This window comes from Ailuropoda melanoleuca, chromosome 1 (genome assembly GCF_002007445.2).
Source record: "Ailuropoda melanoleuca isolate Jingjing chromosome 1, ASM200744v2, whole genome shotgun sequence".
NCBI lineage: Eukaryota > Metazoa > Chordata > Mammalia > Carnivora > Ursidae > Ailuropoda > Ailuropoda melanoleuca.
Window position 1 is genome coordinate 43108691 of NC_048218.1, and position 16542 is coordinate 43125232.

At 37.2% G+C, this 16542-nt stretch overlaps 1 protein-coding gene across 10 annotated transcripts in view; it reads left to right on the top strand.

Moving 5' to 3' along the window:
* The window catches only part of EPHA6 (EPH receptor A6), an 811316-nt gene that overhangs the window by 611578 nt on the left and 183196 nt on the right, over positions 1-16542 (top strand). For all 10 annotated transcript variants that reach the window (XM_034657115.1, XM_034657124.1, XM_034657119.1 and 7 more), the window contains one exon: positions 10128-10313. In XM_034657115.1, coding sequence (XP_034513006.1) covers positions 10128-10313 — 186 coding nt within the window. The remainder of the gene's footprint in view (positions 1-10127; positions 10314-16542) is intronic.

Consider the following 16542-nt stretch of genomic DNA (forward strand, 5'->3'; position numbering starts at 1 on the left):
TCTTCTTTTTTAGCACTTTCTTTATATGACACTTAAAAATATTCTTCCCGTTGCCTTCACACTCAGGAAGGAAAGTGGATTGTGCACAGTGAAGTTTTTAAAAAAAAAACTGAATACAGAAGGTATTGAGGTATCTCTATACTGTACACAATGAAAAGAAAGAGACTGTATAATTTAAAAAAAAGTTACTATATTGGAAAATCCCTGTCTTCTAAGATATCCCAACTTGGGTCTAGCATTTTTCCCCCCTCATGTGTTCATTTTGTTCATTCAACAAGTATTAAAGAGTTGTTTATTATGTCCTAGGTACTGTGGATACAATAAAAGATAGAGATGTCAAGGCCCATGCTTTCCTGACTTAGATTATAGTTGACCTAGTCAAGGGGAGATTTTTGAAATGTAGCAATACGTACCAAATACATAATATTGTTAAAAATGAATTTCAAAGAAATTTCAAATAGTCAAAAGTGCTTTACAGTAAATATGTTATGCTAATACTCTCAAGCCAAAGATCCCAGGAACACATTATACTTGAAAAAGTTGGGTTTATTGTTCATTTCCGCAAGGAAAAACAGCATGTGGAACTGTAGTGTGTGTCAGTAAGGGAATGTTAGATGAAACCTATTACAGAATTTGGGCTTTGATTGGGTGATGTGGGCAATCTAAGGAAGCAGGAGTTTGCTCTGAGATGCTGTCAGAAAGCAGCAACAATTCTGTAATTGAGTATGTGTTTTGGGTTTTTTATATTAAGTAGTTTTTATTCTATTTATTTTTATTGACACATAGTTGACACACAATGTTACATTAGTTTCAGTTGTACAACATAGTGATTCAACAACCTTATACATTATGCTGTATTCACAAGTGTAACTACCACCTGTCACCAAGCAACACTATTCCTGTACCATTGACTATATTCCCTGTGCTATACCTTTCATCCCCATGACTTATTCATTCCATACTGGAAGCCTGAACCTCCCACTCCCCTTCACCTCTTTTTGCCCATCTCCCCACCCGCTCCTCTTTGGCAGTCACCAGTTCTCTGTATTTATAGGTCTGTTTCTGCTTTTTTACTTTATTCATTTTGATTTTTATAGTCTACATACAGAAGTGATATGGTATTTGTCTGTCTGACTTATTTCACTTAGCATACTATCCTCTAGGTTCATCCATGTTATTGCAAATGACAAAATCTCATTCTTTTATTAGCTGAGTAATACTCTGTTGTGTATATATACCATGTTGCCTTTATGCATTTGTCTATCAGTGGGCACTTAGGTTGCTTCCATATCTTGGCTCTTATGAATAATGCTGCAATGAAAATGGGAGTGTAGATATATCTTCAATATCCTTTTTTCATTTTTTAGGGGGTAAATACTCAGTAGTAGAATTCCTGAATCATACGGTATTTCTATTTTTTTTTAATTTTTGGGGAGCCTCCATACTGATTTCCATAGTGGCTGCACTAATTTATATTCCCACCAACAGTACTTTACCCTGTTGGTGAGATAGGGATTCTTACCCAAGGGCCATGGAATGCCAAACACACAACACCTTACATTAGACAGATGAGATTGGAGGATATTTATTAATTATATGTACTCACAGACCAGAAGGCAAGAGGATACAACACAGGGCCAGATAGAGGTTACCCTCGGGAGCCTAGCAAACAACCAGGGGGCTGTAAAAGGCAAGCTTTGTAGCAGGATATAGGATGAGGTGCCCCCTGGTTCCCTTAGGAGGATGTGATTGGCTTGTTTGAATCATTCCACAGACTGGCAGGAAAGTGAAACTTGCTACGCATTTGATAAAAAGGGATGTTTGGCTGGAGGACCTTATGTATGGGAGCAGAGTGGGAGGGAGAGCCTTTGGGAAGATTATTTGAACCTTTCCCAATTTCTCCCAGATATTAAAGCAGCACATAATATTGGGCCTTAATTTTAGGACTTACACTACAGTATCTTAATGAATTTTATCTACATGGAGGGGAGACTAGAGCAAGGATAAGGTTATAATTGGTAAAAAAGCAACAGTTAACTCATTTTAGCCAAGAGATGAGGGCATATTTAGCATTTTGGCATATGACCTTGCCTTTGTCTGTGCTTAGGCAAAATTATGCAGTGACCTTGCTCTGTCACATTTTATCATGGTCCCAGGGTGACCTTGTCAAGTCTGGTATACTGTGTGATAGGAGAATAACATTGTCCAGCTCTGAGAGTGAGGCCAGGTTCTGATTGTAGGGCTGTAATTTTTTCTTTCTCATTTGGGAAGGAACTGATAGTAGTGGGGGATTAAATTAGATGGATTGATCAGACAAAGTTTTCTGAAGGAGGGACTTCAAATCCTGGCCTTCACTGCTAATAAGAAGCCATCTACATAAAGAAGGACTGAGAAGGATGGAGACAAGGGAGGAAGGGAGACAATTTTTGGAGAGCGTTCCTGTCAGAGGGAAATAGCAAATGTGAAGAACGAAATACCTCATTAGACCTGAGAGATATGTTCTGAAAAGCCATTGGGACTGTGGCTCTTTGCTTCCATGACTCTCAAGAGGTTGGAGGTAGGGGAGAACCAGAACCTCAAAACATGGGGAAGAACATTTTGGAAAGCCTCCAGGGGACTGAGAGGTGATAATTATCCAAGATGGGCGGTTCCTCACTACCTCCACCATTCTCCCACACTTTTAACTTGGTTATGTAGAATCTATATGGAAAAGCTGATGCTAATTATTATTATAGCCTAATAACAAAATGTTAATGACAATAAATATTGCAGACAACAAAGAATAGTGGTTATAAGCATGGACCCTGGAACCAGATTTCCTGGGTAAAAATTACAGTTTTACCATTTTCTAGCTATGTCTCCATAGACAAGTTACTTAGCTTAGGTATCTCAGCTTCTTCAATTGTAAAATGGGGATAATAATGGTACCCACCCCAAAGGTTTGTTGTCAATGTTAAAATATATATTTAGTTTTTAGACCTGACTCATGGTAAGCACTGTATAAGGGCTATCTATGTAATATTGATGGTGACAATGATTGGTAAAGAAAAAAATCTGTAGTTAACAACATTTTTCTATAGTCACGAGTTTATGATGGACTAACCAGGATATATAAATGTCCACACATCTTATTGAGGAATGATTTAGCTTATTTGTGGTCATGTATAGGTCCTCCACTCTTGCTGCAAGGTCTTTGGCAATATCTTAAACTATGCATTTAATTTAAAATATTTTTTCCTCTCTGATATGTCTAATACAACCAGCCCTACCACAGAAAAGGGTTTTAATATATTCTGTGACTGAATTTTTTGGACTTTGCCTAAAGAATGCACTAGGAGTCTCAGATCTTTAATTGAGGTAACCATATTTAGTGTCACTGAAATAAGTGTGATAACAGCTTGATTGTGCAAAGTTTGACATGAAGAAAACACCTGCCTGGTGATAATAGGATACGTGAATTTCAGACAACAGAAAAACAAAGAAAATTACCACTCTGCCTGCCTCGATCAAATAACAACAGAGTTTTCTGTTCATTTCACTGTATTCAAAAGTTTATTTGGGTTACTATGAAATGTTAACAGAAAATCACTTGGATTATGGGCTTGTGGCAGGTGAGGAGTTTTAAAATATTACTAAGTTTTTATATTTACTAGCAGACTTATTAAGGCAAAAGAAAAAAGAAAAAGAAAAAAAGAAATATCTGTTCTGTTCTAAATATTCATATGATAAACCACAGTGATCTGAGAAGGAATTTCAAGCATCTAGGTAGGCCTGGGTGTATCAGAAATTAATTAAATATATGTACATACCTTTTCTCTCAAGGTTCAGAACCCCAATAGAAAAATGTGGAACATCTCTGTCAATTGCCTTTTTTTATGTCTGAGAGAAAATCTTTTGAAAAATAAAAGAAACATTACAAACAAAACTGGAAAACTGTGGCTTCTTTTTCCTGTGAGCATAAGAACATTTAACCCCCAACAGGTTGAGAGCATCATTAAGTAAAAAAGATTTTTCTTGTTTTGATGTTAAATTAAACAAGATTTGTAAAACTCCAATTTCATATGCACTGAACTTAGGGACTCCATTGTAGTCTGTGTTTTCTGTTTGCTTATTTGTTGGTTTAACATGTATAGAGTAAACCCTCTTGCAGACTGCTTTCTATTTCTTTTTTTTAAATTTTATTTTAATGTTTTTTTTATTATATTATGTTAGTCACCTTACAGTACCTCCCTGGTTTCTGATGTAAAGTTCGATGATTCATTAGTTGCGTATAATTCCCAGTGCACCATGCAATACTTGCCTTTCTTACTACCCATCACCAATCTATCCTGTTCCCCCATGCCCCTCCCCTCTGAAGCCCTTAGTTTGTTTCTCAGAGTCCATAGTCTCTCATGCTTCATTCCCCCTTCTGATTACCGCCCCTTTCTTTATCCCTTTCTTCCCACCGATCTTCCTAGTTCTTATGTTCCATAGATGAGAGAAATCATATGATAATTGTCTTTCTCTGCTTGACTTATTTCACTTAGCATTATCTCCTCCAGTGCCGTCCATGTTGCAGCAAATGTTGAGAATTCGTTCTTTCTGATAGCTGAGTAATATTCCATTGTATATATGGACCACAGCTTCTTAATCCAGTCATCTGTTGAAGGGCATCTCGGCTCCTTCCATGATTTGGCTATTGTGGACAATGCAGCTATGAACATTGGGGTGCATATGGCCCTTCTCTTTACTACGTCTGTATCTTTGGGGTAAACACCCAGTAGTGCAATGGCTGGGTCATAGGGTAGTTCAATTTTTAACTTTTTAAGGGACCTCCACACTGTTTTCCAGAGTGGCTGTACCAACTTGCATTCCCACCAACAATGTAGGAGGGATCCCCTTTCTCCACATCCTCTCCAACAATTGTTGTTTCTTGCCTTGTCTATCTTTGCCATTCTAACTGGCGTAAGGTGGTATCTCAGTGTGGTTTTGATTTGAATTTCCCTGATGGCTAATGATTTTGAACATTTTTTCATGTGTCTGTTAGCCATTTGTATGTCTTCATTGGAAAAGTGTCTGTTCATATCTTCTGCCCATTTTATGATTTGTTTATTTGTTTCTCGTGTATTGAGTTTGAGAAGTTCTTTGTAGATCTTGGATACCAGTCCTTTATCTGTGGTGTCCTTTGCAAATATATTCTCCCATTCCGTGGGCTGTCTCTTAGTTTTTTTGACTGTTTCCTTGGCTGTGCAGAAGCTCTTTATCCTGATAAAGTCCCATAAGTTCATTTTATCTTTTATTTCTCTTGCCTTTGGAGATGTGTCGTGAAAAAGGTTGCTCTGGCCGATGTCATAGAAGTTGTTGCCTATGTTCTCCTCTAGAATTTTGATGGATTCCTGTCTCACATTGAGGTCTTTCATCCATTTGGAGTTTATTTTTGTGTATGGTGTGAGAGAGTGGTCAAGTTTCATTCTTTTGCATGTAGCTGTCCAATTTTCCCAGCACCATTTATTGAAGAGACTGTCTTTTTTCCACCGGATGTTTTTTCCTGCTTTATCAAAGATTAGTTGCCCAAAGAGCCGAGGGTCCATTTCTGGGTTCTCTATTCTGTTCCATTGGTCGATGTGTCTGTTTTTGTGCCAGTACCATGCTGTCTTTGTGATCACAGCTTTGTAGTACAGCTCGAAATCCGGCATTGTGATGCCCCCAGCTTTGTTTTTCCTTTTCAACAGTTCCTTGGAGATTCGGGGCCTTTTCTGGTTCCATACAAATTTAAGGACTATTTGTTCCAGTTCTTTGAAAAATGTCCTCGGTATTTTGATCGGGATAGCATTGAAAGTGTAGATTGCTCTGGGTAGTATGGACATTTTAACTATGTTAATTCTTCCAATCCATGAGCATGGAATATTTTTCCATCTTTTTATGTCTTCCTCAATATCTTTCAAAAGTGATCTATAGTTTCTAGCATATAGGTCCTTTACGTCTCTGGTTAAGTTAATTCCAAGGTAACGCATGGTTTTTGGTGTTATTGTAAATGGGATGGATTCCCTAATTTCTCTTTCTTCAGTCTCGTTATTCGTGTATAGAAATGCAACTGATTTCTGGGCATTGATTTTGTATCCTGCCACCTTACTGAATTGTTCTATAACTTCTAATAGTTTGGGAGTGGATTCCTTTGGGTTTTCCATATAGAGTATCATGTCATCTGCAAAGAGAGACAGTTTGACTTCTTCTTTGCCGATTTGGATACCTTTGATCCCTTTTTGTCTTCTGATTGCTGTTGCAAGGACTTCTAGTACTATGTTGAATAATAGTGGCGAGAGTGGGCATCCTTGTCGTGTTCCTGATCTTAAGGGAAAGGCTTCCAGCTTTTCCCCATTGAGAATAATGCTTGCAGTAGGCTTTTCATAGATGGCTTTTATGAGATTGAGAAATGTACCCTCTATTCCTACACTCTGAAGGGTTTTAATCAGGAAAGGATGCTGTATTTTGTCAAATGCTTTTTCTGCATCAATTGAGAGGATCATATGGTTCTTGAGTCTTTTCTTGTTGATATGATGTATCACATTGATTGATTTGCGAGTGTTGAACCATGCTTGCATCCCAGGTATGAATCCCACTTGGTCATGATGGATAATCCTTTTAATGTACTGTTGGATTCTATTAGCAAGGATCTTGTTGAGGATTTTGGCATCCATATTCATTAGAGAAATCGGTCTGTAATTCTCCTTTTTGAGGGGGTCTTTGCCTGGTTTGGGGATCAAGGTAATATTAGCCTCATAGAATGAGTTTGGTAGCTTTCCTTCTGTTTCTATTTTTTGAAATAGCTTTAGGAGAATAGGTATTATTTCTTCTTTGAATGTTTGGTAGAATTCCCCAGGAAAACCGTCTGGGCCTGGAGTTTTATTATTTGGAAGGTTGTTTATCACTGACTCAATTTCTTCATAGTTAATTGGCCTATTTAAGAAATCTATTTCTTCCTGTTTCAGTCTTGGTAGTTTATAGGTTTCCAGGAAGGCCTCCATCTCTTCCAGATTGTTTAGTTTTTTGGCATATAGCTGTTGATAAAAGTTTCTAATAATCCTTGCAATTTCAATGGTGCTGGTCGTGACCTCTCCCTTTTCAGTCATAATTTTAATAATCTCAGTCCTTTCTCTTTGTTTTTGGACAAGTTTTGCCAGTGGTCTATCAATTTTATGGATTCTCTCAAAGAACCAGCTTCTAGTCCTGTTGATCTGCTCTACTGTGGTTCTGGTCTCTAATTCATTGATTTCTGCTCTAATCTTGGTCAACTCCTTCCTTGTCAGTGGGTTAGGCCTGTCCCTCTGTTGCTGTTCCAGTTTCTTGAGGTGAGAATATAGAAACTGCATTTTAGATTTTTCTATTCTTTTGAGTGAGGCTTGGATGGCTATGTATTTCCCCCTTAGGACTGCCTTTGCAGTATCCCATAGGTTTTGGACCGTTGTGTATTCATTCTCGTTGGTCTCCATAAATTGTTTAATTTGTTTTTTGATTTCCTGGTTTATCGAGTCATTCTTGAGCAGGATGGTTCTTAGCCTCCAAGTGTTTGAGTTTCTTCCAGGTTTTTCCTTGTGGTTGAGTTCCAATTTCAGAGCGTTGTGGTCTGAGAATATGCAGGGGATAATTTCAATCTTTTGGTATTGGCTGAGACCTGTTTTGTGTCCCAGAGCATGATCTATTCTTGAGAATGTTCCATGGGCATTTGAATAGAATGAGTATTCTTTGGTTCTGGGGTGTAGTGTTCTATATATATCTATGAGGTCCAACTCGTCGAGTATGGCATTCAAAGCCTTTGATTCTTTGCTTAGTTTTTGCCAGGGTGTTCTGTCTATTTCTGATAGTGGGGTGTTGAGGTCCCCTACTATTACTGTGTTCTTATCTATATGTCTCTTTATTTTGGTTAAGAGTTGGCTTGTGTATCTTGCTGCTCCCCTGTTGGGGGCATATATATTAATAATTGTCATATCCACTTGTTGAATACTTCCTTTAAGAATAATATAGTGCCCTTCTGTATCTCTCTCTATGGCCTCTAGTTTAAAATCCAGTCTATCTGATATGAGAATTGCTACTCCAGCTTTCTTTTGAGGTCCATTTGCGTGGAAGATGGTACTCCATCCCCTTACTCTAAGTCTGAATGCATCTTTGGGTTCAAAATGAGTCTCTTGTAGACAGCAAATGGATGGGTCATGTCTTTTTATCCAATCTGCAACCCTGTGGCGTTTTATGGGAGAGTTTAAGCCATTTAGATTGATAGAGATTATTGACAGATATGATTTTAATGATGCCATTTCTCTTTAAAGTCTTTGTATCGGTTGTGACTTGCTGCTCTGTATCACTCTTGGGGCCTTTTTACCTTTATAGAGCCCCCCTTAATATCTCCTGTAGGGCTGGTTTCGTGGTTACGAAATTGGTTAATGATTGGCGATTTTGGAACGTCTTTATTTCTCCATCAATTCTGAATGACAGCTTTGCTGGATAAAGGATCCTTGGCTGCATGTTTTTCTCTGAAAGAGCTTTAAAAATGCCCCCCCAAGCCTTTCTCTCATTCCAGGTCTCTGTAGACAGGTCTGACGTAATCCTGATACCTTTGCCTTGGTACGTGAGAAATTTCTTTGCCCTGGCCGCTTTCAATACTGTATCCTTGGATCTAATATTTGCGAATTGCACTATGACATGCCGTGGCGTAGGTTTGTCCTGGTTGAGCTTGGATGGGGTCCTCTCTGCCTCTTGGACACGAATGCTTGTTTCCCTTGCTAGATTAGGGAAGTTTTCAGCTACAATTTGTTCAAATATCTCNTGAATTGAGGATAGTTTAATTTTCATTTCTTTGATCCATCCAAAGATTCATGTAACTCATTTCTTTGACTTTTCCAAAGATTCATATAACTTAAAGCACATGAATAGCACTTTACAGTTGATAATTACTTTTATCATCACTTTTGATCTTCTCAATATCCTTATGAGGAAGGGACATTATAGAATTATGGAAGATTTTATTATTATCTTCACTTTCCAGATTAATAAATTGGTGATCAAGTATCATGCTCTTAAGTGAATGCAGGTAATTGGCCTCAGGAAAGTTAAGTCTGGAATTTTAAACTTTATTGAACTTACTGCATTGCACTGAGAAAGCTTCCAACCTTCTTCCCACAATAATCCCTCTAGTGATCCTTGTGTCTTTATGGCTTCCAAACTTTGAACCTTTGTCTTCACTTTTCTCACTCCCTGTCTGGAATGTCACTGCTTTTCTTGAGTATCCAAACTACACCCATTGCTCAAGGTCCAGCAGAAGTTTTACCTGCTCCAAGAAGTCTTCTGATCCCACTGTTCTTACTTAATGAATACAGTGTTTGCAAAGATTGGTTCTTATGTTCTTAAGGGTTTTATTTATGTTCAGCTAAATTCTTCTACTTGACTATAAGCTCCTAAGAACAGAGACCAACTCTTATACTTCTTTGAAAGTCACAGCACTCTATTACCGGATATCTATGCAGTAAATTCATCATAAATATTTGGCTATTATTCCTTACTGCCCAGTGAAGCCATTGCTGAGCCATAGATCATCTTACTATACCTGTATTCCAGCCATAACTTGTAATTTAGTTTGTATAATCACCTATTACAATTGAGTTCAATGTAGTCATTTCAATATGTTCATATACTAATTGACCCGAGCATTGACTTCTGATGGTAGTGAAGCTCAGGCATATGACCTACAGGGTCAAATCCACTACACAAGCCTGATGGATTCCCTGAATAGAGAGACATTTGGCCCATATGTCAGTATTAAGAACAGGAACAGGAAATGTTATGCAGTGATTGCTTTTCTATAGAATTACATTAGCATCACCCATTCTGCTAGTCCCAATTTCTCTGCAGAGATCTATCAATGGTAGTTCCTGTCCTACACCATAGGAAAATGCATTCCGTTATTCATTATAAATGATGCTGATCAAGCAAATTGTTATTACGGATTTAATTTGTAAGAAAGAAATCTCCATATGGAAATGACACCCTTGACAGTCATTATGTTAAAAAACAAAAAGATGGTACCATATGACAATTCAGTTCTTCTGGAATATAAGTGTTCTGTTTAAACAAATAACTGCTTTTGTTTATATTTTAAGGAGAATTTGGAGAAGTCTGTAGTGGGCGTTTGAAGACACCAGGGAAAAGAGAGATACCTGTTGCCATCAAAACTTTGAAAGGTGGCCACATGGATCGACAAAGAAGAGATTTTCTAAGAGAAGCTAGTATCATGGGTCAGTTTGACCACCCAAATATCATTCGACTAGAAGGTGTTGTCACAAAAAGTAAGTACTGATTTTCTTCATTACTTCTTTTGTATATCCCTATCTTAGTTCCTTAAAAAACAAACAAACAAAACCTTAATAGCAATACCACAGCCATTAAGGGGATAATTTAGTTTGGATGTCATCTTCTGATATCACCCCTCAGAGTCTTGATATTAGGCTACGACATTATCAGAGTTTGCATTGGTCACCAAACAGCTTTGAAATGGTATTTATTACCTATAAATCATTTGCTAATTCAATTTGAAGTAATGAATCAGAAGTAAAGGAGTATATATTTTTTCTAATCTCTGTAAGCTATTCACTTCTAAAGCTGCTAAAATTTCAAAATTAGTAGGAGAAACGGTTTAAATATTTTGTGTCATTAAGGTAAAATACTTCTGTTTGGAAAAAAAATCTCACGTACAAATATATATGCTTTATCTGAAGTAAGACTTTTAAACATGGAACCCATCTACATAAATGCCATTAGAATTAAAATATTTTAATTTATAAAAATGGATAAAAGAATTACAACTTCAAGAAAAAAATCCAGTTTTTACGGAAATAGTGGGATCAAAGCCATTCCTTTGAAGTTACACAAAAATACAAAATTAATCTCATACTCTAAGAAATAGATTGCTATATAGTCGCTTTTATTTGAAGAATGATAGGACGTAAACCTTAACTATTTCTCCATGTTTTATTCACTAATGAATTATAACATATAAAACCCAACAGAGAATGGCATTGAAAAAACTCATAAAAACAATTTATATCTTTGAGAAGCATTTTTTTTCATAAAACTGAAATTTCTTTTAAAACCATGTATACAAAATTGAAATTTCATGTCGTATTTAAAAGCAGGAAAGTATAAAAGCTTACGAAAAACATTAATTAACTATGTGTTGTAAGTCCTTCTTCACAAGGCATTGATCAGCATGCTGCCCAAGGGGAGCAGAAGATTATTGACAGCCTCGATAGTCTGAAAGACACAAAAGTGCTTTTTTTTTTCTTTTTATGGTTATCTCTTTTTTGTTGTTGTTTATTTGTTTCAAGTTTTTATTCAAATTCCAGTTAGTTAACATATACTATAATGTTGGTCTCAGGAGTAGAACTTAGTGATTCATCACTGACATGTAACACCCAGTGCTCATTACATCAAGTACCCTCCTTTATGCCCATTGCCTGCCACCCTCCCTCCATCAACCCTCAGTTTGTTCTCTATAGTTAAGAATCTCTTATGGTTTGCTTCCCTCTCTCTTGATGACAGCTGTTGGACTGGTCTGTTACTTTAGTGACCTTAATGGGGCCTGCCTCTATTTATGCCCTTCTGTTGTTCTCTCTATTGATTCTGGTCTTGTCCACGTGACTGGCCTTGGCTAATGGGACAGTAACACGTGTGATGCAAGTGGAAGCATCTTACATGTCTGCACTTTGGAGCCTATCCACTTGCAACGCTCCTTGCTGTAACCCAGCCTCCAGGGCTGAGCAAAGCCAGTCCATTTGGTGAGGCTTCAGGCAGTATTGCACTAAGGAGGAAAACTAGATGTCTAGTTGACAGCTCAGTCTGAGATCCCTGCAGACAGCCTTGCTTGCGATAAACTGTCTCAGACATTGCAACCTCTCCCCATTATCACCACCAGCAACACCAGATGGCTGTAGCTGCTGTTGCCATCTTGTAGAGCAAGGGAACCACCCAGCTCAATCCAGTCAACCTATAAAATCATGAGAGAAGATAAAATGACTGTTGTTTTAAGCCACAAAGTTTTGAAAGTTAGAAATCTACTCCTGCCACTTAAGACTTGTGCAGCTTTAGGTAAATTATTTACCATCTCTATCCTTGACTTCCACATCTATAAAAATAGGGCCAAAATAACTCCTACTCCACAGGAAATACTGTAAGTATTAATTTTGTAAATGTATAAAGCACCTAGCATAGGATGTGTCCTAATAAGCCACATTAAATGGTAGCCATTATTGGTGCTATGTGCCAGGCACTCTACACATATAGTTGACCATTTGATTTCACAGCAACTACTTTGAGTATCATTATCCACTGAAGCTCTGACAGGTTAATTAACCTGCAGAAAGACCTCTAACCCATAGTAAGCATGGCAGGTATTCAGGCTGAGGTCTTTTTGACTATAAAGCCCATTGGGGGTGTGTGTGTGTGTGTGTTGGTTTTTTTTCTTTTTTCTATATCTGTGGTGAATGAACCAGTTTTATGCTTTAATTAGCTTTATCTTATCTGAATTAAATAACATTAAATGGCAATCTGAATAAAATAGTACTACTTTTTAAAATAAAGAAAATATTTAGGTTAGTGAAGTAAATTACTTCTAAAATGTAAAGTTTGGAAAGATCCAGCTATAACACAATAGTTAGCAAAGACTATAATTTAAAAGAGACAGAAAGAGAAATAACATGTTAATTATTTCGTTTATATTTTCTGACTTCCTTGTCGTTAATTTAGCATGAACTTTTCAAGTCACTCCTTCTGTCTTATTCCTCTCTGAAAGGAAAAATATAATTTTAAAGTTGGGCTATGAATCTTTGCAAAGCATTTAAAATAACAATTTAAATATAATATTGAAGTCTTCTTATGCATATTTTTGCATGTAATTTGGAAGTAAGTGTTGAATAACAAATTTAGAGGTTGAAAAGTATTAGATATTTCTCTCCCATTGATGAATAACATTATATGACTGTGTCATATAGTCCTATGTGTTTTATTTACATATTGTCATATATTTTATATGCGTATATATATGCATAAAAGTATATGGAAAGGAAAAAGATTTATAGCCCTATGAAGTCGTAAGATTTATTTATCCTAAATCAGCTGAATGGGTTTAATGAGATAGTCTGTGGCACTTGTCTGCCGGTTTGAAATACTCCATTTATTTCACATAAACATGCAAACAGCTGACGCGGTGATTGTTTCACATCTCTGACAATCTTGTCTAAAAATGGGACCAGTGACCTCCACATAGCCAGATTTGTGTGCACCCTAAGTCAAGGTCCTTGTTCCATTTCAAGAAAAAGGAAGAAGTGGGGGCAGCAGGGAAGGAGGGAAAAGATAAAAAAAAAAGATAATTGAGAAAGGGCAGACCCAATATGCTTTTGAGTGGCAATCATCATTATAGTTTTAACTTGTACAAGTGAGCCCCATATAAGGGTGTTGTGCTGCTGCTGAGGTGGGTGGCAGAGATGGAGAAAGGAATAATTCACGCAAAGAGAAGAGGGCATATTTATACTCTTATCTTCTTGACTCCAGTGCTTTGAGATTTTTAAGAGAAAGGCAATAAATAAATGAATGCCTCATTCCCATAAATACATGGTAATTGTTCCAAGATTGCCCTTAAGTAGCTAAAAGATAGCTAGCAATTAATGCTCCCTAAGGACTACCATATTGCATAAAAGATAATACTGACAAAGATAAAGATGCAGGATAGGTTTATGCAGTCATGTTAGTAGAGTATCCTGGGGTTCTGAGAAATAAACACCCTGACTGTCAGTTGAAAGTAATGCAAAATTATAGATCAAAATCTTCATCAGATCCTTTTATAAATTCTTAATATCCATACTTTTTATCTTATGTATACGCTTTATCTCTGAGAGATACATATTACAATGTTCCTGGGAACACTTTTGCTCTTTCATATTTGGGCATATAACTGCTTTTATTTTAAACTTTAAAGTTAAATGATGAAAAGCTGTATTATATAAAAAGTATGTGTGATAAAAGTTGAACCTATTTATTTGATACACATCACAATTTCATTAACCTGTTAAGACAAAACCAATATAAAAAGAGATTAATCGAGCTAAACCCTATGTTTAGCACATACTTTTTATCCAAGAAGCAAGTAGAAGCCATTATTTAGAGAACAGGCTTGTAGCCATTAGTAGCATGGATAGTAGCAATTTGTAACTGGTAAGGTATACAGCAGTGTCATTAGTCACATAACCAAAAGAGAAAGTGCTACTCTTCTATAAAAAGATAAGAATTGTGATGGGGCGCCTGGGTGGTTCAGTCGTTAGGCCTCTGCCTTCGGCTCAGGGCATGATCCCGGCGTTCTGGGATCAAGCCCCACATCGGGTTCCTCCACTGGGAGCCTGCTTCTTCCTCTCCCACTCCCCCTGCTTGTGTTCCCTCTCTCTCTCTGGCTGTCTCTCTCTTTGTCAAATAAATAAGTGAAATCTTAAAAAAAAAAAAAAAAGAATTGTGTATAGATAATGAAGCAATACAGTGCTGTAACCATACTCCAGAAGACCGGNTTGTCAAATAAATAAGTGAAATCTTAAAAAAAAAAAAAAAGAATTGTGTATAGATAATGAAGCAATACAGTGCTGTAAGCATACTCCAGAAGACCGGCCCAGCAGTTTTTGTTGTTGTTGTTGTTGTTTTAAAGATTTTATTTATTTATTTGACAGAGAGAGACAGCCAGCAAGAGAGGGAACACAAGCAGGGGAAGTGGGAGGGGAAGAAGCAGGCTCCCAGCGAAGTAGGGAGCCTGATGTGGGACTCAATCCCAGGACCCTGGGATCAGGCCCTGGGCTAAAGGCAGACGCTTAACGACTGAGCCACCCAGGCGCCCCAGGCCCAGCAGTTTGAATCATGATGATAGAAGACACAAGAGGGAACTAAAGAAGTTCCCATCTCCCAGCTTAGTAGCTGATAATTAAATTTAGATGAACAACTATATCTCTAACAAATCATAGATCTAGAAAGGAGTAGTAGAAGCCAATCAGGATAGCAAACAAACTCTCAAACGTAACTTTGTTTCATTGTTGGACATCCCTAATGACTCTGTGGGACAGTACAGAACCTACAACAGGAAGTGCTGGGCCTGCCCAAACCCCTTTAAATATGCCAGAATATTGTGGGTTCCTTGCAGACAGTTTCAGTGGGTCCACACAGCCTCTAGGACAGAAAGTAGATTCCAGTCAGTCAAATACATTGTACAGTAAGTGCGCAAGAACTGCCTCTCTGGTCCTAGAATTACATTCTACTTGTCAAGTAATACATTGTCCAAGATTTTAAGTATTACTGTTGCCACCAATATGATACCTGTTTCTCCACCAGGTTGTGTATCCTACTGCCTGTTACAGGGTCTCAGGCAAGTCACTCAATGTCTTTAGGCCTCAATTTTTTTCCTCTGAACAAAAGATTGGAAAGTGTAGATTGGACTAGAAAACACTAAAGGTCACATCTAGCCCTAATATTTTGTGTTCCATTCTTTTGCCAAAGGAAGAGAGTCATAAGGTGTTGGTGAGGAAAATTCATACTGTGAAAACTGATCACCCCATGTCTAACTTTTTTTTTTTAAATAACTTCAGGTTAGTATCAGTGATCCAAAGAGAAGATAGACAGGTTCAGGAAGAAACAAAAAGTACCTTCGGTAAAGTTTTATCTTTAACAATCTCTGAGAGAAAAGTATAGGTAAAATTTTTCCTGTAAGCAAAATTTTTCCTGTAAGGAACTATATGGAACATACACTGAAGGGGTAAATATTCTGCAAATCTGATTCTAATAAAATAAATTAGATGGTTATCACCCCTACCTCTGGAGTTCAGCTNGTGAGAGAAAAATATAGGTAAAATTTTTCCTGTAAGCAAAATTTTTCCTGTAAGGAACTATATGGAACATACACTGAAGGTGTAAATATTCTGCAAATCTGATTCTAATAAAATAAATTAGATGGTTATCACCCCTACCTCCGGAGTTCAGCTNTTGTCAAATAAATAAGTGAAATCTTAAAAAAAAAAAAAAAGAATTGTGTATAGATAATGAAGCAATACAGTGCTGTAAGCATACTCCAGAAGACCGGCCCAGCAGTTTTTGTTGTTGTTGTTGTTGTTTTAAAGATTTTATTTATTTATTTGACAGAGAGAGACAGCCAGCAAGAGAGGGCTTCTCTGCTAGCTAAGATAGGTTGAGAGTTTTGTTTCACTTTGTTTTCCAAGAAACATTTACTGAGTCCCACTAGGTGCTAGACATTATTGCCGAGCTATAGAAAAGAAGCCCTCCGTGCCCTTGAGAAACCCACTTGTTGGCGTCAATCCACTGGGAGCAACAAACAAGTAAGCCAGTATTTCCCATATGATGTGTGTTATTTTAGATACAGACATTAGTGAATTTACTTATTCACTTATTCAGTTGGTATTTATTGGATGCCCACTCTTCTAGGCACGGGTAATACAGTATTGAAAAAGAGCTGCTTTCTACTGGAAGAAACCAAAA